Source organism: Numida meleagris, chromosome 4 (assembly GCF_002078875.1).
Source record: "Numida meleagris isolate 19003 breed g44 Domestic line chromosome 4, NumMel1.0, whole genome shotgun sequence".
NCBI lineage: Eukaryota > Metazoa > Chordata > Aves > Galliformes > Numididae > Numida > Numida meleagris.
Window position 1 is genome coordinate 19,539,849 of NC_034412.1, and position 21,866 is coordinate 19,561,714.

The 21,866-nt window shown below is 51.7% G+C and overlaps 1 protein-coding gene across 2 annotated transcripts in view; it reads left to right on the forward strand.

The window, feature by feature from the left end:
- EPHB1 (EPH receptor B1) overlaps window positions 1–17,199 on the forward strand; it is a 43,457-nt gene extending 26,258 nt beyond the window's left edge. Inside the window, exons 4-16 of one of the 2 annotated variants that reach the window (XM_021394351.1) lie at window positions 473–628; window positions 4,878–5,213; window positions 6,657–6,838; window positions 6,925–7,087; window positions 9,132–9,240; window positions 9,399–9,463; window positions 11,672–11,794; window positions 13,061–13,308; window positions 13,394–13,609; window positions 15,184–15,333; window positions 15,780–15,973; window positions 16,069–16,224; window positions 16,314–17,199. In XM_021394351.1, the coding sequence (XP_021250026.1) occupies window positions 473–628; window positions 4,878–5,213; window positions 6,657–6,838; window positions 6,925–7,087; window positions 9,132–9,240; window positions 9,399–9,463; window positions 11,672–11,794; window positions 13,061–13,308; window positions 13,394–13,609; window positions 15,184–15,333; window positions 15,780–15,973; window positions 16,069–16,224; window positions 16,314–16,422 (2,207 nt within the window). In that variant the 3' untranslated portion in view covers window positions 16,423–17,199. Of the gene's footprint in view, window positions 1–472; window positions 629–4,877; window positions 5,214–5,286; window positions 5,395–6,656; window positions 6,839–6,924; window positions 7,088–9,131; window positions 9,241–9,398; window positions 9,464–11,671; window positions 11,795–13,060; window positions 13,309–13,393; window positions 13,610–15,183; window positions 15,334–15,779; window positions 15,974–16,068; window positions 16,225–16,313 lie in introns of those variants that run through there. The other variant, XM_021394352.1, reaches the window with a different exon arrangement.

The following is a 21,866-nucleotide window of genomic DNA, read 5'->3' on the forward strand; positions in this document are numbered from 1 at the left end:
CTGGATTTTGTTGGGTTTTCGTATTGTGCCGGGAAAGATCAGGTTGGATATTAGGAAAAATCTCATCTTAGAGCAGTGAGGCATGGGCACAGCTGCCCAGGGAGGTGGGGGAGTCACTGTCCCTGGAGGTGTTCTAGAGCCGTGGAGACATGGCACTGAGGGACATGGTCAGTGACATGATGGGAAGGGGGGGGGGTTGGACTGGTAGATCTTAGGGGTCTTTTCCAACCTTATCGATTCTGTGATTCATGGATGTACTTTTGGGTTGTCAAGGGTAGAGGTGCACCCGTTCATCAACTCCGTGAAAGCCACCCTGGTGGGGTGGGACAGGGACCTCATTTTGTCACTCTGTCTTCAAAGTGATGAGATGGCTGATGAATGAAGCCTCCTCCCATCAGTGATTAAACGCTGATGAAGACCAGAGGTACCCAAAACATCCAGCACTGCCAACTTCTTTCTCTTCTCTCTGCAGCCTGCCCAGCCGGGACATTCAAGGCCAGTCAGGGTGCGGGTCTGTGCACCCCATGTCCCCCTAACAGCCGCTCCAGTGCTGAGGCCTCACCGCTCTGCGCCTGCCGCAATGGCTACTTTCGGGCTGACCTGGACCCACCGGCAGCCGCCTGCACCAGTGAGTACTGGGGTAGCTCAGACCTGCTTCTGCTGTGCAGTTTGGGATGGGGAGAGGGGTTCTGAGTAGTGTTGGTGCTGTATGGGGTGGCAGTATGGGCCTCAAGTCTGAGTTTAGGTGAGGAGGGAGCCCAGGAAGGAAGAAAGGACTGCTGCTCTTCTCAGACTGGTGGGAGCGTGCATGCTGGCCTCAGTGCCTCCAAGCTGCCCCAAAAAATCACCATGGAATACTCAGTGCATGGAGTCAGGAACTCTAACACAAGGCCCTTACGGAGCAGGCTCAGCAGAGGTGCTTTCCTTCTGCCTGGTTTGCAGAACCATGAGCTGCTGGGGGTGCCAGCCATCTCCTCCTCTGCTGAGGGCATGCATCCCTCATGCTACAGGAGACCCAAAGCGTGAAGCTCAGTGGGTGACAGTGCTGTCCCCTGGCACTGTGGCTGCCTGGCTGGCTGGGTGCCTGTGGAGGTGGTTCAGTGGCTGAGGAGTTCTCACCTGTGTCCCACTTGTTTTAGTCTTCAAGGTGTATGATTGGGACTTCCTGTGCCATATCCGATAGAAGATCTGCTGGAGATGGGCTTTGCTCAGTTTACCAAATAGAAACTCCATTTTTGAAGGTGTTGGGATGCTTCCCACGCTGGCTGTACCATGTCATCCTCCAGGTGCACTCAGAAGTGCTTGGCACAGTGCTGTGCTCCAGACTCAGCGTGTGTTGGTGCCTCTGTGCGAAGCTGGAGCCATGTTTGTGTGCTGTGGCTCGGGCTGGCAGAGCAGCAGTTGGCAGGCAGAAGAATTGCATCTGAACGTGTATCCACATTATATCTCATTACATCACTGATTTACAGGGTTGCAATGCAAAAGGATTACAGTATATTAAAAAAAAAAATCCATTTGCTCCTTTATTTTTCTTCTTGTTGAAGCTTAATTTTCAAACAGGCTAATTCGAGGTGCCAGCTGTTCTCTGTTGAAGTTATTCTGTGTCACAGGAGCAAATACTTATCCATCTTCATTTAGTCTATTAGCTGAGCATTAAAGGGAAGCCCTCTTGATAAAGCAGTGCCATGACCTCGATCTGGGCAGCTCCGGCCAGAAACTCTTCTACTGTTTCTTTTCTTTTTCCAATCTCCTTTAGAGCTCAAAACTTCAGATGAGCGTGCTTGGCTGGGGTAAAAAGGCTTTTTCTCCCTTTTTCTTTTCTCCCTTTTTCATTTATCATCTGTTAAGGGTCAGAGTATGGGGGCATTGCCTGCCCCTTCTGATAATCGGGGAAAGCTGCGCTTCAGGACATGCAGATACCACTTCTCTTTTTCCTGCTGTTTTCCCCTCTAATCCTATTATCAGAGCTGGTTTCAAATGCATCTCCCACTGCATTTCCTGCAGCCATCCTTGTGGTGAGGAGGGGAGCACAGGCCCGTTGTAGGTGGTGGTGATGGTGGCCCTGTCCCAAGTGATGCTGTGCAGCAGTACCTTGACTCCAGCACAGCCCTGTGGGTGAGGCTGTTGTACTTGCTGATCCTCCACGACAAGCACACTTACTCTGCTGGAGGGGAGAGGAACTAAATGGATAGGAATCTTCAGTTGGATTCAGTTTTACTTATAAGGCCATGTTTTTTCTTGCTGTTTTAACAAAACACTTTCATCTGCTGTATCCGTGGCAACAGATTGAGGCTCCTGAAGTGCCTGCCTGGGTGCTAGTGAGGGAACAGGGGGCAAGGACATCCCCGTAGGGCTCTGGGGTCCCCTGGGCTGCCTGGGGCTGGTGGCTGGAGCAGGGCAAATCTCCATTGTCCTGAGTGCTCGCAGCCCGTCGCCTCCATCCCAGGGACTGATGTCTCCGCATCCCCATGTTCCCTGATGCAGGAGGCTCCCTGGGATATCGGTCCTACCTCAGTCTCTCCTCCGAGTTCAGCTCCTTCATCATTTTTATTGCTCAGTTCTGAATTCTTCCTGATGTAGAGAAGTCCTTTATTCTTCCTTGGAAGGGCAGTGCTCACATGCAAGCCTTACTGGCATGAGGAATTAATTACAGACAGCACTTGGGTTTTCAGAGGAGGACTCATCCTGGTGACAAGCTGCGCATTTGATCTCTCTCCATGGCGTGGCCGGTAGCTCCTGCATTGTTCCCTGTTTATCCCAGCCCCATTTTACCAGCATATGGAATTGGTGCTGTATTTAATTCCCTGCATGCTTTCAGATGGAATGTATAGAGTTGCAATCAGATATTCAACTCAGGAGTCTGTGTCTCTTTACTGGACTTCATAATCCATATCTTAGCAGAGAAGAATATCCTTTGCTTCATAATCACACCTTATTCATGTCATTGCTTTTTGACAGTACGCACATTTGTGAGCAATTATTGTCAAGGATGAAGTACGTGAAAAGTAAAATTTCATCCAAAATCTCTGATGAATACCTTGAGAGCTCACTGAGATCTGCAGCCACTGCTGTTGAACCAGGCTGGTGTGTTAGTTTCACAAAGGCAAGGTCACGTAGCCCACTAGTGTCATGTTTTCATGCCTGACAGTGTGGGAAGAAGGGGGAGGAGGCCTCCCTGGCCCCTTTCATCCTCCCGTCCTCTTTTTGGGAAGAAGAAAAACAAAAATGACCCAATTAAGATAAGGACAGATAATGAGTTTACTACAAATGGTAAAAGAGTGTAAGATAAAGATATAAAAAAGGAGTCAGAGGGAATAAATCAAACAAATGGGAAACAGAAGAGAGATCTTTTCCTCTGTCGCTGTGCTATTCTTTAACCTGGAACTGGGAATGATGTGGGGAATACTGGAGATTTCTGGGGACTGTTGTTTCCCAGTGTATCTTCTCAAGTCATGTAAGCTGGTGCTGCCGTGGGCTGACCAAGGAAATGCAGCTTGCCAGCTCTGTGTTCCATTGCCCAAACAGCCATTTTTAAAATATTTAAAATTAAATTGTTTTGTTACTTAGATATTGAAAATATTGTATATTTTGCGAGGGCTGCTCCGAAAGTAATGCCTCCTGTTTTATTATGTTGGTCCATAACATCAGCAGTGGATGTTGGTGGGATGGCGGGAGAGGTTGAACCTTCCCACCAATATCCTGTTACATCTTGTTGCTGTGTGATAGATGGCAGCAAAGGGGCAGTCTCAACAAAATAGCGTCTAACACAGAGGTGCCTATGAAGGAAAGGTGTGTCATGGAATTCCTTCGTGCAGAAAAAATTGCACCCATTGTCATTCACCGACACTTTCTTAATTCATATTGAAACCAGTGGATGTGAGCACAGTGAGGTAGTGGGTGGTGTGTTTCAGCAGTGGTGACAGTGGGCCAGATTGTTATGAGCACAGCATGCAGGCGCTTGTTCATCACTGGCAAAAATGCATAACTAATCGTGGTGACTATTTTGAAAAATAGTGTTCTGTAGCTGAGAATTTTGCTCTGTCAAATAGCATCATTGTGCTTTTTGTAGCTGTTGTCACTTCCATAGAAATAAATAGGAGGCATTACTTTTGGAGTGACCTACGAATAGGCAGCTCAAGACAATTTCTATTCACTAAATGCGACCCAGGCAAGCCAAAAGGTTGGACACCCATGCTCTGGAGCATCTGTGACAGCTCCTGGCTTGTGGCTTTGATCGATGAACTCTTGTCTGACATCTCACCCAATGCTGTGGCTAAATACCTGCACTCCCAACTTGAAATACTGGACCACCAATGACTGCTTTCCATTTTGGACTTACTTTTGTCCATCATTGCTCTGGTTTTGTGCTGTTCTTGCTAGGCAATGTTTCTTGTGATAATCTGCTTGAGGTGGGCTTCAAGGGGCAGCCTGTAAACCCTTGAGCCATCTTAGCATCATCTGATGGTTAAAATGGATCCGAATTCACATTGTGCTGAGTGGGTTCTTTTAGGCAAGAAACAAGCATGTGGAGAATAAAGAGTCTGGGGAGTCCCAGTCTGAGCCCCGGGCTCCTTCTTCTGCTGGAGGTGTAGTTGGTTGGAGAAAGGTGGAGACAGAGATGGGGTTGGGAATGGAGTTGGAGATGAGGATGGGGCTGGGGTTGGAGATGTGGATACGTGGAGATGAGGATGGAAAAGTCTGCACCATGTCCAAAGAGGTGAAGGCAACAATCATTCTGAGTCAGGAGGTGATGGGTAGGTGGCAGATGGAGCGTGGGGTGTCTTCTTCAGGGCTGGAGCACTGTGGGCTCCTGTCCTGCCCTACAGCATGCAGCATTTGGCATGAGGACCTGATTCAGCCCCTCTCCTTCCCTGCAGGCGTCCCCTCCGGTCCGCGCAATGTCATCTCCATTGTCAACGAGACCTCCATCATCCTGGAGTGGAACCCACCACGGGAGACGGGAGGCCGGGACGATGTCACTTACAACATTGTCTGCAAGAAGTGCCGGGCAGACCGGCGTGCCTGCTCCCGCTGTGACGACAATGTGGAGTTCGTGCCTCGCCAGCTGGGGCTGACAGAGACCCGTGTCTTCATCAGCAGCCTCTGGGCGCACACGCCCTACACCTTTGAGATCCAGGCGGTCAATGGGGTTTCTAACAAGAGCCCCTTCCCGCCTCAGCATGTCTCTGTGAACATCACCACGAACCAAGCTGGTGAGTCCCAGAGTGGCGGGTGGGACCCTGGGACTGATACCCCTGGGGGTTCTTATCCCTGCTGGATTTATAGGTGTTGAAGTGGCCTCACCTCTCCCCATGGCAGAGGACCCAGCTGTGCAAGGAGCGTAGCAGGCAGAGGGGATGGGAATCTGTTTGCGTCGGGAAGAGACAGAGGATGGTAATTTCTGTGCTGTGCTGAGCGCATAACAGGCAACCTTTGTTAACCTGCTCCCTCAGGAGAGTGCAAGACAGAAACCTGGTGTAAATATTTTAGTATCCCAGCTTCTGGGAATACCAATGCTGTCAGGCTCTCATGTTGTGATTGCATCTGGCTGTCATTTTTGTTTCCTTAGCCACAAGCAGTCAAACCTACTGCTGGCACCAGGAGCATTTGTTCTGGGGGGGTCGGGGGGGTTGTTTTTGCTGCCCCTGCTACTCCATCTCTGCATGTACCCATGTTCCCCCAAACACCTCTCGCATTGCTCCACCTGTACCTTCCTGTGCTGTCTTTGCTCATCCTGGCTCTGCAGTGGGTTTTTCCCCCATCAGGGCTGTCCGCACTGCACCATCCCCACTAAGGAGGCAGGAGTAAGGGGTAGGGGGAGGGGCTATGAATGCAGCAATTAACAGCACGGCAATCAAGCTAAGTGTTTAATTTCAGAAAAAATGAGTGTCTTGAAGTGGTTATGGAAAGATTAAAAAAGAAAAAAAAAAAAAAGGAAGGTTAAGCATGCTGGGTACACAAAGGCAGTGCTGGACTGTTGACATCTCCTGTGGCACAAGGCAGGTCTGCAGCTCAGTCTTACGTACCGAGCAGGACAGGGTAATTTCTCTGCCCAGTGCTTTCCTCCCACCTTTGTCCCAGGCATGGAGAGGATGATGACAATGAGAAGGAAGGCAGAGAGGCTGGAACATGGAATTGGCCCTGACTGGGTCTCCCTCGCACAACTACAGCTGCATAGTGACTTGGGTACCTTTCTTGAAGGCTTTCAGTAGGAATAGGGGCAGGACTGTTCCAAATCTCATATGGAACTTGGAAGGCAAAAAGGCCGGGGTGGTTTGAGGTTGTGCTGCTTGGGCTTTGGAAATATTGCTCCTTGGAGCTTGAGCTTGTCCCCAGGCAGCCTCCCCTTGCTGTGCTGAGGGAGGTGTCGTCAGGTGCCCAGATTACAGAGTGAGCGCAGGGAGAAAGAGCACTGAGGATTTCCAGGTCCCTAATTAAAAAGAGTAATTGCTTTAAGTAGTAGAAGTCCCCCGCCGACTTGCTGCTCAGGCTCTGCATCAGCTGCTGCGGCACTGTCTTCCCACTGCCACGCTGGGACCTCATCCCGTGGGGTGAACAGCTGCTGGTGTGAGAATAGGGCTGCTCGGTGGACATGAAGTTCCGCTCTCCCTGGGACTGCCCTTGGTATTAATTCCTCCCTCCTGCTTCCTCGGCAGCACCCTCCACCGTCCCCATCATGCACCAAGTGAGTGCCACCATGAGGAGCATCACGCTGTCCTGGCCGCAGCCGGAGCAGCCCAATGGCATCATCCTGGACTATGAGTTGCGCTACTACGAGAAGCTGAGCCGCATCTGCACGCCCGACATCAGTGGCACTGTGGGCTCGAGACCGGCGGCGGTAAGCTTGGGGGAACCCCACGATGGATGGTGGGTGCAGGGTGGGCGATGGCATCGCCGCGACCTTCCCAAAACATGTATCTGCAGGACCACAACGAGTACAACTCCTCCATGGCCCGCAGCCAGACCAACACGGCCCGGCTGGAGGGGCTGCGCCCCGGCATGGTGTACGTGGTGCAGGTGCGAGCACGGACGGTGGCTGGCTATGGGAAGTACAGTGGGAAGATGTGCTTCCAGACACTGACGGACGGTGAGTGGGCAGCTGGGGTGCACAGGGGGAGGAGAAGGCGTTCCCAGGCGTGGCTTTGGGCTCTAATTAGATTAAATGAACTTGCCTCTGCAAACTTCTCCCCCAGCGGGCAGCGTGGCAAAAGCCAGGTTATTTACAGGGATATCTTCTTAACTGCCAGCTGGAGGAGCATGCTGCTGTAAATCTCTTAGCTCTGTTTGCTCCCCGGCTATTTAGCTGTGGTTTTGTCTTTCCTGCATCCCTCCCCGTGGTGGTGGGGCTGCGTCCGGGTCTCCTCCCCCGCCTCGTTTCTCCAGGTGTTTGAGGCGTCCCTCCTGTAAATCAGTGCTGCCAGCCTTTCATCAGCTTTATTGCTCTTCTCTGAATAACGCCAATAAAAGATGCAGAGAGCAGAACAGACACGTGGAAAAAAGCTGTTCCTCCTCCTGCCCTGGGTCACCATCTGCACGAGAGGTGCTGGCACTAGAAGGGCCTGAAGCTCTCCTGAGATGTTGGGAAACACACCTGAGCCTTCCAGGGCAAACCCAAAAGATTCAGACCCACCTTTCTTGGGATGCCTCACCCCGAGGTGGTACACTGGAGAGGCACAACCTTCATGGTGTCTTCTGGCCCCCTCACCAGCATCGTGCTGTCATTCCTCTGGCCCTAGCCCTTCCCAGTGTATGGCCACCCAGAAAAAAGAGGTCCCTTTAAGCACTGATGATTCATGGGATGACTTTTTATCATTCATGGCTCTGGGACAAGTCCAGCAGTCAGTGAGTGCAGCAAGGCTTTTTCAATGGCCCCTCTGCTCCTCCAGATGCTGAAGTCCCTGCAAAGCCCCTTCTCTGCCACTGCCACCTTGGTTTGGGCTCCAGTTTGGCAATGCTGTGGGTCCGAGCCCTCTGCTGCTGCTTTCCTAAAGCTCTGCCTCTGGTTCACCAACCTCTGCAGTATGGTGAATGCCCAAAGCCGGGACTGCAAAAGCACTGTGGTGTTGGCTGTGGGTGCCCGTAGAGCCCTGAGAGAACCTGGCTTACTATTAACACAGCTGAAGATCCCCTATGTTGATGATATTGTGATCATGAGACGTGTGTCCCGCTGTGTTCGGGTGGATGAGATGTGCTGCTGCCAGACCCGGGGAGCACTTTGTGTTGGAAAGGAGTCTTTGCAGGCACCCAACAAACCAGCCCCTATCTCCATCCCAGCATCTCCTCCCAAATCTCCTGGTTTTCCTGATGTGGGGCCGGGTGGCAGCTAGCTGCAGGTGCCTGGAGAGCAGGGTGTGCGGTGGGCAAGCTTCTGGCTGTGGGGAGAGGGAAAGCCCACAGGGGGAGTGAGTGGAAGGAGATGGCACTGACCCTTCAGCTTCCAGAATTAGAGAAGCAAGAAGAAAAACCCTGCCTCAGATAAGCAATTAATTGAAATTTAGTAAGAATCAATATTGGAGGTTATTAAATAATAATTGTTAGAGGAGAATTTCTCTGGATTTGAGCAGCATGCAAGGGAAAATTCAGCTGTTAGTAATTAACTGCAGAGCAGAAGAATGCAGATAAAAGGGTGCTAAATACTTCCTTTTGAAGTGAATGTTCTTTTAACCCTTGCCTGCGGCTTCTGACACAACTAACAGGACAGCTGTTGGCTGGTTAGATATTACTCCAGGGACCTAAGAGCAAAAACATCATAGCTTGTCGGTGTACACAAGAAGCAGTCTTAATGTGGCCTGAAGTTAGGTACAAAAATGAAATGAAAATGGCGTCCTGCTGAAGGCGGTTTGCAGCAAAATCTGGTGCTCTCGGTTGTGCCTCTTCTCCCGCGGGTCTCTTTGCCTACTTTCCTGGAACATTTAGGAGCCTTGTGAGACTCCATGAGTTAATTCCTAGGACCTTCTCTTCCATATTTTCAGCCCAATGTGTGTGTGAGCTCAGCACGGTGGTCCCTCACCATGTGCTCTCCTTGCTGACTGCCCTTCCTGTGGAGCAGTCACTGTGGGCCCATTTCAGGAACTCTGCCCCATTCCTGGGAGCTGCCTGGGAGAGCTCACCAAGTCCTTTTCCTTCTGCAGATGACTACAAGTCTGAGCTAAGGGAGCAGTTGCCGTTGATTGCAGGGTCCGCGGCGGCCGGCGTGGTCTTCATCGTCTCGCTGGTGGCCATTTCCATAGTCTGCAGCAGGTGGGAATGTGAGAGGGGTTTGGGGTGGGAAGGGAATGATGGGGAATGTGCTTGGGCTGGTCACCATGGCACAGGTGAAGGCACTGATGTGCAGGCTGCTTGGCGGGGAGTGGCTTGGGGCTGCGATGCTCATGGAGTTTTCTGCTCTGTCCTCCCAGGAAGCGAGCGTACAGCAAAGAGGCGGTGTACAGCGATAAGCTGCAGCACTACAGCACCGGGAGAGGTGAGCAGGGAGAAATTGGGCAGGGAGAGAGGTTGGTGGGCTTCGTGTTGGTGGGGAGGGAGAAGAGCAGAAAGGGGGACATAGGGAACAGGGGGTGGGGAGAGGGTGTTGCAAAAGCTGACCAAGACGAGAAGGAGACAAAATGATGATAAAGGAGCAGAGCAATAGCTCCAGGCGTTACCTAGCCCTGGCAAACATTTTGAGCACCAGCAAACCCCATTTACATCCTTCTGGAGAAGCCTCCCAGGTGCTTCTGCCTCCTTTCAGAGGACTCAGTGCATGGGATGAGTGGGATTAGGTGATTAGAAGTGAACTGACAGAAGGTGATGGAGAAATGCTAGCCAGGTCTGCGGGCAGACTGCAGTGATGTGCCTGTGCAGGGACAGAGTTCAGTTTTTTCTTGCATTTTTAGCTATTTCCTGGCTGGCAGCTGTGAATCTGTGTGGCTGTAGAGGGGTTTTGCTGCATGCATGGGAGGAAATCTCCCATCTCTGCTGAAATAAAGCCTGCACAGCTGCCTGTACAGTGGGATCCAGCCTGGGAGAAAGCATAGCAGTAAGCATAGGAGGCTGGGGCTAGATGAGTGGTCTTTTCCAGCCTTTATGATTCTGTGGCACTGTGGGGCTGGCAACTCCCTGCTCAACCTGCAGAGCAGCCAGCCTGGCAAAATCAGATGGGGAAAGGAAGGGTTCAGGGGGCTCAAGACCAGGTAGCAAAATGCTGAAACAGATCTTGGTATTTCATTTTTAAAGCCAGGCAATAGGAGCACAGAAAAATCCTGTCAAGGTTAGCAAGCCTCCAGGCGTATGGTTGTTACATGTGTTGGAGCAAAACAGGTGGGAAATTTGTGGTGGGCGACTAATGGGAAGCTGAGGGCAGCAGCCGGAACAAACAGCCAGCTCAGTTAACGGCATGGAAATTAGAGCATCTCTCTTGGCTCCATGTGGATCGCCCAAAGGGCATTCATGCTGGGACTGCTGACCTGAGATTTTGAGGTGGTGACAAGTGGGCTGCAGTTTCCGTGTCTCATTTCTGCGGGGCACCAGGAGGTAGTGTGCGTGCCAAAGGTGCCCTGTGCTTTGAACTTGGGGCGTTCTGCTAGCTGAGGTCTGCAGAGAGAGCCAATGGGTGGAGGTGCCTGAATCCCACTCATTCGGATGGGATGAGAACATGAGAACCTCGAGGAGATTTGGGGTGGGAGCTGAATCTGGCAATTGCTGAGCCCAGGGAACATCAATGGGTGTTTAAAAGCTAGCCTGCGTTGATGGCAGGCAGGAAACTTTGGTGTTATTTTCTCCTTTTATTTATTCAATTTTTTGATCAGTGAGTCAGTCTTGGTTACGATCCTGTAAATCCCTTTGTAATCCTGGCTGGAGCATCAGCTGCTCTTGTAAAAAAATTTATGGGGCAGTTAAAGTGTTCGAGACAGAGCCGTAAAGGGATTTATGAACTGGGAGATGCACAGATGGCTTCATTGCAATCCTCGTCCCTGGCCCTGGAGGCGCAGATCTCTTGCCCCAAATGCTCCTGATGCGGAGCAGGCAATGCTGCAAGCAGTGTGTTTGTTGCTTTAGCAATGCCCCACTCCCCCAGGATGCCCTCGAGGACCAGGTGTCCCCCATGCTGACATGGTTTTAGGGTCAGGATTTACCATCCCCATCCCCTGCGCTTCCTGGCTTGCGAATGGGGCAAGGAGCAGAGCCCGCATCCTCCTGCACTGTGTCCAGCTCCTGCTGCTGCTGCCCAGCAGGGGTGGGTGACAGGAGGCCAGCAAAGCCTCGGTTTATGGCTCCACACAGGTTTTTGATTATAATTGCTGCACTCTGTCAATTTAGTGGCAGCCACAAAACTATCAGAGGCCTTTTTGGGTAAATAAATATTTCTTAAATAATGCATACAGCCTCATAAACTTGCCACTTCCCTTCCCATAAAACCCGCTAATTGTAGTTCTGGTCTGGAAGCGTCCCCCTGCATGCTCATCAGTGGCTCCTGCCCACCTCATCACCCCTCTGGGGTCCCATCCCCTGACCTTGGTGGAGGGGTCAGAAGAGGATAATTGTGGAATGCGGAGGTGTGACAGAGCCAATAGCAGCTGATTTAATGGGCGTGGGGATGAGAGAGCAGGAAGGTCTTTGTTTCTTGGCTGTGGCACAACGACTCTTGATTTTCTCTCCCTTTTGACACCTCTCCCGTGTTTCTCACAACAAGGATCTCCGGGAATGAAGATTTACATTGACCCCTTCACTTACGAGGACCCAAATGAGGCGGTGCGTGAGTTCGCCAAGGAGATAGACGTCTCCTTTGTGAAGATCGAAGAGGTCATTGGAGCAGGTGGGTCCCTGCTGCCATGTCCCTGCCCTTTCCACCCTCCTGGGTGGGCACTTTGTCCTTCATAAAGGAGAATTTTGAAGAAGGTGGGAGTTCATCTGTCCCTTCCACTGCTTGGGTGCTAGGTGGGTATTGGTTGGGGGGTGGTGAGCGATTGCTTGTGCATCACTTGTTATATACATTCATATATAGTCATAACTATTATCCTTTTCCTTTTCTCTATCTTAGTAAAGAGGTTTATCTCAGCCCGTGAGTTCTGCTTTGGTTTATTTTTTGATTCTCTTCCCCCATCCCACTGAGAAGGGGGGGAGGAGAGAGCAAATGACTGAGTGGTGCTGAGCCACCTGCCGGGTTTTTCCTGGGGGTACACATGTGATCCTTCACCGGGAAATGCAAAATTCTCAAGGGTTATCAGGCTTTTGGTGGATTAGGGAACATGAGGTTGGTTTCTGCTCTCAAAGCTCCTCTAAGGTTGGGAGGAACTCTAATGTATTTGCTGGGCAGCTGTGGGATTTCCTAGTTTACTTCCGTGAGATTACAAGAAAAAAAACAGATCTCACTCTAGTCTGTGCCATATTCCCATCCATATGTATGGGAATACATGCATACACATATCTATATATTATCTGTGGTGCCTTATTGCAGTTTTTAAATAACTGTGTCATGCTCATAGAAGGGAAAGCGTGAAGGTGGAGGGAAGCTGCAAAGAAGCAGTGAGCTGTTTCAGTCAGGATCAACTTTGGCAACATATCGGCTGCCTTTTGCTGCTCATCAAGGCAAAGCAGCTCTAAGCCTGGCTTAAATGTAATCCCTCTGCAGACAAACTTCACCTTGGTGAAGGAAAAGCTCTCCCAGTGGAAATGAGAGGGAGCTTTCTCTGTGTTCTAAATCAGAGCGCGGCAATGAAAACAGCCCAATTATTTTCCCTTCCTAGATAAGTTATGTGCAAAGAGGTAGCCGTGATTGTCAGTGCGCTCGCACCTCACACTTGATGCGATCCTTAACAGTTGGTGCTTTTGCTGTGCAGATTTTCTGGGAGGAATTCCCAAGGGCAGCCCCTGGCTCTGGCAATGGGCTCTGCCAGCCTGGAGGAGGCTGTAAGCCTAGCCATGCCCTTGGCACCTTTCAAAGAGTATGGAGGTTTGTAGAGGGGAGCACCCGTGGGTGCCAGCTGGCTGATGCCTCTCAGCCATCTGGCTTGGATGACCAGGTGCTGTTGTTCTATGCAGTTTTGTATGGGGATGGTAACAGGTGATCTTGCTCTTTTAGGGGAATTTGGAGAGGTGTACAAAGGCCGCCTGAAGTTGCCTGGCAAGCGGGAGATCTACGTGGCCATCAAAACGCTGAAGGCTGGCTACTCAGAGAAGCAGCGCCGGGATTTCCTGAGTGAAGCCAGCATCATGGGGCAGTTCGACCACCCCAACATCATCCGGCTGGAAGGGGTGGTGACCAAGAGCCGACCAGTCATGATTATCACGGAGTTCATGGAGAACGGGGCCCTGGACTCGTTCCTGCGGGTGAGGTGAAGGGGACTGTCTGTTGGCCACAGGGTTTGGGAGCCCAGGCCTCCATTATCCTCACCTGTGCTCTTTTCGATCACAGCAAAATGATGGGCAGTTCACGGTGATCCAGCTGGTGGGGATGCTCAGAGGGATCGCTGCTGGGATGAAGTACCTGGCAGAGATGAACTATGTCCACAGGGATCTGGCGGCCAGGAACATCCTGGTCAACAGCAACCTGGTGTGCAAAGTGTCAGACTTTGGCCTCTCGCGCTACCTGCAGGATGACACGTCCGACCCCACCTATACCAGCTCCTTGGTACGTACCTTGCTTCCCACAGTGGCAAATCTGTGAGCCTCCTGTTGAGTCCAGTTCACTAAAAATGGCAAAGATCTGCCCAGCGTCATCCATGCTGCACTGCACCTGCTGGTGGTGCTCAGAGGGGCAGGTCCTGCCCTCATCCACTCCTTACTTCCTCTTGCTGCTTTCCTTCCATCAGCAGGGAAGGATCTGCTGCTCTGCTGCTGCCTTGTTTGGGAAGTGGCCACTGACACTGCTTTTTCTTATTCCCCTTCCCCCCCACATCATCCTCTTTTCCATCCTTTCTCTATGAGTTTTCTGTCTCCCTGCTCCCAAAGCACCTCTCTGCTCTGTCCTGACAAACCAAGGGGTTAGGTGGGACCAGGGTATACATCACTAGGCACTGTCTGCACCACATAAACCCCCTGGGCAAGGCCATCATCGGTGTTATGGATGAGCAGATGAGAATGCTGTGAGCACCCTGCTGACCTGCTGGGCTCTCTAATTGATTAATCAGTTATTAAAAGAGCTAATAACCTTCCTAACACTTTGCAAACAATTCATAATGTGGCGGTACAACACATGGCAGGATCATGCCTCGGGGGAAGCTGGAGGCAGTGCATCTACTACAGGCAGACACCAAGACAGCGAGGAGAAGCATAGGTTGGGTGCAAGAGTGAGTGTGCATGTCCTACATCGACCCCTGCAAAGCGGTTTGTTGTGTTGCCAGGCTGTGCCCAGGTGTGTTTCAGTGTAGTGTAGTTTGCGACAGAAGCCTGAGGAGATGAAACAATTGGGATTTCATCAGATTGAAGTAAATGGATCAAGAGAGTCATGCTGCTGCTGGGGGGGAAAAGGGAGCTGCTGGGTTTCTGACTGGGCTCTGATCCACTCCCTGCCCAGACCCATCTGGTAGCCTTTGAGCAGAAACACTTCAGGTTTTGGTGTAAAGACCTCAGCAGTAACTGAGAAGAGGCCTGAAGTAGCCTTTTTCCACCTTCAGAGATAAAAGAGATTATCTCATCTGTGTTTTTATTTAATTTAGGCCATAATAGATCTCCTCGGCAGCAGGGAAATGATGCTGTGCCTGCGATTACATCACTCTGCCTCCCACAGCAGGTTTTTAGCTCTGGGGAAAAGGCAGGAAAAACAACCTAGCAGTTAATTTCTCCATTTATAGTTATTCAAATAAAATTTTTACCATTCAGCCTTAAAGAGCAGCTGATGCTTCATTGGAAGGGCTAGGGGAAACAATAGCGTGCAACAATTTACAATGCAGTTCTGCCCTGGGGCACATACTGTGCGTTTCTGTGCTTTTACCTTCATTCTTTGGCTTTCTGCTGTCATTTCGTGGAGCACTGGGCTGTGCTTGACCGTGAGGCACTCTTTAACTTGAGCAGAATGCGTGTGTGGGCTACAAAGTGTTGGGATGCTGTCGCTGTCCCTACTGCAACTGGGTGGCAGCGCCATTCTAGGGGCTTTCAGAGGGTGTCCCCGGCCAGCCCTTCCCTGCTGTCCCCTGGGAATTACAACATCAATCCATGGAGGTGTTTTGGGCATGGCTGTGGCTTACCAGCTCCTGTTTTTCGCAGGGTGGGAAGATCCCTGTGCGATGGACAGCACCAGAGGCCATCGCTTACCGCAAGTTCACGTCAGCCAGTGACGTCTGGAGCTATGGCATCGTCATGTGGGAGGTGATGTCGTTCGGGGAGAGGCCCTACTGGGACATGTCCAACCAGGACGTAAGTGCTGGGGGCTTGCCGCTCTGCCTGACTGGAAAAAAGTGAGGTTGAGGTGGAGCTGGAGCTGCTCCAGACCCCGCAGCCTCGGCAGCTCTCAGTTTCTGAGATGAAACAGGCTGACAAGCGAGAGGGATGGCGGGAGGGAATCTGGGAAGAAAAGCCAGTGGGCTGGTAATTGGACTTCAGGAAGCTGCAGCGCCTTTGAAAATGTTCAGAGAGTTTGCAAGCTGGGAAAGAGCTTTGGAAGTGCGACTGCCACACTCCAATGCAATCCGCCGAGATAATGAGCGGCAGCGCTTTGCTGGGAGGAACTGCGGTGCGCGGAGCATCAGAGTGGAGATTAACCTCCTGCCGCAGCTCCTCCCGCTCACTTTGCCGGTGGCAGCAGGCTGGCAGCACTGTCCGCGTGCCATCCTGCTCCTCACACACTGCTCTGTGCTCTGCAGGTCATCAATGCCATTGAGCAGGACTACCGGCTCCCGCCGCCCATGGACTGCCCGGCTGCCCTGCACCAGCTGATGCTGGACTGCTGGCAGAAGGACCGCAACACCCGGCCTCGCTTCGCCGAGATTGTCAACACTCTCGACAAAATGATCCGCAACCCGGCAAGCCTCAAAACTGTGGCTACCATCACCGCTGTGTGAGTCCTTGAATGTGGTGCTGCATCTGGCCTTCTGCTGAGGCCAGAACTTGGGAATTGTGCCCTCATCTCGATGCCTTTCTGTCCCCTTCCAGGCCTTCTCAGCCCCTCCTCGACCGCTCTATCCCTGATTTCACTGCCTTTACCTCAGTAGAAGACTGGCTGAGCGCCGTCAAGATGAGCCAGTATAGAGACAACTTCCTGAGCGCTGGATTCACCTCCCTCCAGCTGGTTGCACAGATGACATCCGAGTAAGTCTGGTGTCAACGCGTGGGTGCTGGCTTGTGGGGCCGGTCAGCACAGCTGTCTGTTGACATACCTCTGTCTGTCTGTCTTGCAGAGACCTCCTGAGAATAGGAGTAACGCTGGCTGGGCACCAGAAGAAGATCCTGAACAGCATCCAGTCCATGCGCGTGCAGATGAGTCAGTCTCCGACCTCAATGGCGTGACATCCCCTGCTCAACGGGGAGGGGACAGGGAGGGCAGGCAGCGGAGGTGGGAGGGGAGGAACTGATGGGAGCTGTGGGGCCACAGCTGGAGAGGGGCGGCTGCGGCCGGGGCTGTGCCTGATCACGGAGGACGTTCCTGGGACTTGCCTCGGCCTGGTGACTTCCATCCCTCACCAACAGAAGCACACTTACCGATGTCACGGGGAACAGCGTATAAATAAGTATAAATATGTACAAATCATATATTTAAAAAATGAAAAAAAAAAACACACAAAAAACAAACCCCAACCAACAATGAAGACAAACCAGTGTGTGTTGGGGAAACAAACCTAAATCCTAGAGACCAGACTCCAATCCCACCACCAGTGAGCAGTAGTCAAAACTGAAGAGGAGGAGGCAGGGGCTGTTGGGAGAGGGAGTGGCATCGCATTGGGTTTCCCATCCAGAGAAGCCACCGGCAGTGACCGCCTTGCTCTTCTTTTCTTCCTTGACTCCCTCCTGCCTGGCCCCTCCCGCTGCCCCACTCTCTTCTCTGCTCACGGCCTGGTAGAAACCTCCGCAGCCACTGACTGTGCTGTCCAGGTGTCGCTCTGCCAACTACCAAAGGACTTCACTGACCACTGCATGGGGGATCCGACGCAATCCAGTTAATGTCTTCATATTGAAGAAGAGATGTACCTTCAATAGAAAAACTTTGGTTTTTTTCTTTTGCTTGCATTTTTTTGCAAAAAGGGGAAAAAAAAAAACGTACAAAAAAAAATAATCCATCATGGCAAATGGAAAGAGGTGTTCCCATGTGTGTGTGTGCGCGCGTGTACGTTGTCAACCTACTGTGGACTTGCTGCTTGCCCGTGACCAGAGATCACCACCGACCCCGATGCAGGTGGGAGGAGGAGAAACCAACCGCGGTGTGTGGGTACAGGGTTGTGGAGGAGGAGGAGGAGAGATGCTCTGGGAAAGAGACTGCTGAGGCCTCCAGAGCCTCAGGGATCTGCAGGAGATGGCTACGGAGAACTTTATTTCCCCCATCTTGTGGACCTAAGGATTTTGATATTGAGTTACAGACTTAGGTTTCATGGCTTCAGAGGTAGGTCCATTTGTCTCGTGTACCTCTCATCCTTTTCTGTATTTTTCCGCTCACTTCTTTGAAGCCACTTCCAGTGAATATTTCCCTGTGTTTAATTTGACTTTTTTTTTTAATGATTTTTCATTTGTTCTACTGCTAGTCTCTTTTGCAAATTGATCTAGTTAAAATTACTGGATGCATGTCAGTGTTTACACAGAATATTGTAAGTCTGGGCAATCTGACTTCCCTCTGTGGATCGTGTGGAGAGTTTATAAAATGAACGGACTCTTAATAAGGCTTTTACTTAACTGGCTGTGTGCGACTTGTAGAGATCCATTGCTGCCAGCACCGAGGCGGGCAGTGGAAGCGGGGCCTTGGGGGCTGCGGATCGCTGCCATAAGGTGCTGGGGCTGCACGGTTCCTCCTGGCCTTACCATGGTGGCTCAGGTGTTCATAAGAAGCCTTTCAACCTCCTCCTGTGCAGCACACATCTGTCCATGCCCCAGGGGTGCTCTATGTCCATCTCCTCCATGAGGATGCCCCTTGCCTGCCTGTACTGTGGGCATACTCTGGGGCTGCCCCATGTCTGTGCTATGGGTTTGTCCCACATCCATGTTGCTGGGATGCCCTGCGCCCATGCACACCAGGGAGGTACCTTGCATGATCAGCCCAAGGGCAGATCCTGCTTCCTTCACCCATGCCCTGTGTGTGAGTGTTGGGGCCTCCAGGACTTCCTCTTGCCGGGGTTCTGCCCTTAGGACGTAGGGCAGGAGGATGGAAGCTGGCATGCTGACAAACAAAAGGCCCCAGTGTTGGGTGCCTGTTGCTCCTCCACATTTTCTCCCTAGTCATCCATGACCCATTGTGGTCACACAATGCAGGACTGAGCTTGTTTCACCTTGCTGAGCTCCCTTTAGAGAAAGGCAGGGAAAAACACACCTCGTTTACAGCGGCAGGACTGCTCCTTGTGCTGTTGGCTGGACGGCTGCCGTGCCTTGGGATCAACACGGCCTCAATCTGCATGCTGGGATGTTGTCACTGCACACACAGCATGCAGAAGGGGTGGGTGCTGCGCATACTAACACGCCGCCTCGCACATTGGTATTCGCTGCCGCTGATGGATCCTTTGTGGTTTTTTTATGATTTCTTTTTTATTAGAAGGAAGCAAAAGACACTTAAAGGGAAGGATGGCAGTGACACGGGCTAAATATCAAACCTCCACCTTTGTGGCTGTGCACCCAGGGCCAAGCGCGATGCGGCAGCACCGCAGTCTGTTTTAGCACCGAGTTGCATGTATCTGGCACCTCCTGAACTGCACTGGGGCAGGCGGTTCCTGTGCCCTATCTTTGTCACTGGCCTCGTGCTGGAGTTACTGTGGTGACACCAAGGCTTGGGGTTGTCCCCTGCAGCAGCATCACACCTCCAGGGCACAGGGCTGGGCAAGGAGTTGGGATGGGGCTGGGCAGTTCCTCCAGGGCTGAAGCACTGTTGGCAAGGGAGCTGCTGTCAAGGGGGTGCCCACGGTGGTCACCACGTCTTGCCTGGCCTGGTGCCTGCCGAGATTTTGGGCATTCCTTGTTCCTCCAGCCAGAGCTGGGGTGGAAGCATTAGGGCCTGGAGCATCCTGGGTGCTGCCAGAGCTGAGCAGGTCTGGCTGATAGTCATCACCCCTGGATTTAGAGGAGTTTGCACACAGGAGATCCCAGGTGCTTGGCCGTAGCCATGCAACTGTACCGTCCAGGTCTTTCCAAAAGTCTCTCCCATCGGACATGGACAGGGAAGCTGTGCTGGTGCTCCAGCGTGGAGCTGAGCAGGAGACTCTGCCTTGCTGTCGCTTGTCCATTGGACCAAGGAGGAATGCAGATTTGGGCCAGCTGGATGCTCTGCAGCCTGATGGAGACTCTGCCAAATGGTTTTGGTGAGGAAAGAAAAAAAAAAAAACAATACCAAACGGAAAGTTCTCGTTTTATATCACCTGATCTATGTTGTGCTTGGCATGGGAGTTTCTTTCCTTGATCCTAAATTGGAAGGGACGGCTCAGAAATGATATTCCTTCTGTGTGTATCTATGGCAGCGCCTGGGAGTTGGGTGTGAGATCCCCTCTGCTATCCAGATGCGGTGTTTCCCTGGAATTTGCTCTCCCCAGTAGGCAGTGGTAGTGGGCTCTGCTCAGTAGAGGGAATGCAAGGCAGGACCGTGCTTTGGACAGAGAAAAGGAGTGTGTGCTAATAGCAGCATTATGTGCCTCTTTCTAGAAAGGAAAGGAATGCGCTTTGTGCCATTTAATGACCTTCAAATTAACAGTTCTTTGAAAGCACTTATGTATATTTAATTTAAATGTTGCTGCAAGTCAGAGCGGAGCTGGCAATGAAAGCAGCAGGCGGCCGATTTTTAACTAAGAGCGAGCCCAGTCTGCTGCTTATGAGCCTGTAGGCTTCTTATGCCTGTGATGCTCCTTTCCCTGCCCCCAGAAGCCTGCACCAGCACCTCCCAGTGGTTCTTTATGTGCCATCCCATTAAGCAGCCGATGGAGGGGTCGGGGGTGGGGTTGGGACTTCAAATCGTGCATTCATCCCTGTGTTCTGTGGAAGGACACCTTCTTGGGCAAATCCTCTCCATTTGGGAAGAGCCCAAAGCTCCGGGAGGGGTGCTGGGTGGCGTGGCCATGGAGGGGGTCACCCTCTCACATGGGAGCACTTGTGGAGGTTAATCTGAGCCAAGCGCCCCGTGTGTTTAAGTGGATTAGCCCAACGAGGTGCTTCCCAAAACAGATGTGCCCTTCCAGAGCAACCGTGGAAGTGGATTAGGCAAAATCTACTTACGGCTGCATTAACCCTGGATCAGCGTTAGAGGGATTAGTGCAGTTTGCGCTATCCACTTAAAAAATGAATTTGAGTGAGCTTTTCTCTCTGTCTCCAAATAAACAAGCCTTGGTTTCTGTCCTCACTCCCATTTTTTCCCTCTGGTCCATCTGTCTGGCACACGTTGCCCAGGAGCAGCTTCCCCGCGGGCTGGGCTCACTCTTCTGCCTGCTGCTTATCCCCAGGGGTCTTGTTAGGCAATTGAACCCTCTTGCCAAGGTGGGGAGAGAGGGCAGGGAAATTATGGTCAGCATCAGTGCAATTATCAACGCCAATTAGCGCTGCGCAAGGACTGGCAGCGGGCAGTGTGGCCCATGCCAGTGGCTGCCCTTGTCCCTAGGGATGGCCGATGGGGACAGCTCGAGCTCTGCTCCTGCGAGCTGGGGCTATGCCTGTGCTCGCAGTGCCTTCCTATGGGGTGACTTTACAAATTTGTATTGCTGCTTGTGTTTTGAGCTTGGATCTCTGAATGTGGCACCAAAATGAATGCATAGTAAATACACAATTATGACATTTTCCCTTAGCACCACTTTCCTTCTTTCCTTCCTCTTTCTTCTTCATCCTCCCCTCCCCTCCCCTTCCCTTCCCTTCCCTCCATTTCCTCCATTTCTTTCCTTCCTTCCCTCCCTTCCTTCCACTCCCTCCTTCCTTTCTTTTGTCTCAGTTTCTCTTCCCCTTTCTCACATGCCCCTTTTCCCATTAAGCGCTAAATTATCAAATAAAAGTTTCATTACTACCAGGCTTTGCTAGAAAAGATTTTCATTCAGCAGAATGATGAATTTTAATAGGACCAAAATGTCAGCTGCGGCTGGCATTCTTTTTTTAAAGCACTGGCATGTTCACACAGGGGCAGCAATCTCCGGTTATCATTGCCCAAGCAAAGGGATGCAGCAGTCAATTGCTTTGTTGTTTAACATGTTAGCTTTATGTTTCCGTGGTGCAATTGTATATTAAAAGCATCTGCTTCTTGGAAGGGGCTCAGTGAGTAATGGGGTTTGGCTGCTGTGTGGTGCTTGGAGAAGGAGGTGCTCCGGAGAGCGCTGTTTGGGTTTTGCAGCCTCCTGGCTTTCCCTTGGCAGCCTTCTGTTCCTTTGGAAAGAGCAGGTTTTGTTGGATGATGGTTACTTCTTCTGGTGGGTGCTCTCTTTGACACGGGAGATGGCAAAGAGCATCTTTTGGGGGTTGCTCTCCTTTCACTTTGGAAGAGCAGTGGGTGTGCTTGGCAGACACAATTGGCTTTGACCAACCCTGAGCGGCATCGTGGCTCTACAACACCCGCTCTGCAGGGCTCTGCGTGGGGATGGCTCCTTCTCACCTTCTGTCCCCCTCTTCCCTTGCAGGGGCACGGAAGCACCGACAGTGCCGCCTCCTCTGCCCGTGGGACGAGCAGGGACGTCTGCGGGGCCGTGAGGTGATGGGACCTGCAGCGCTGCAGCAGCACCCCGTCCTGTACATAACCCGTGAGCTGTCTGTAACAGGTTTTCACCCCTTGTAATTTCTTCTTTTTTGTTTGTTTT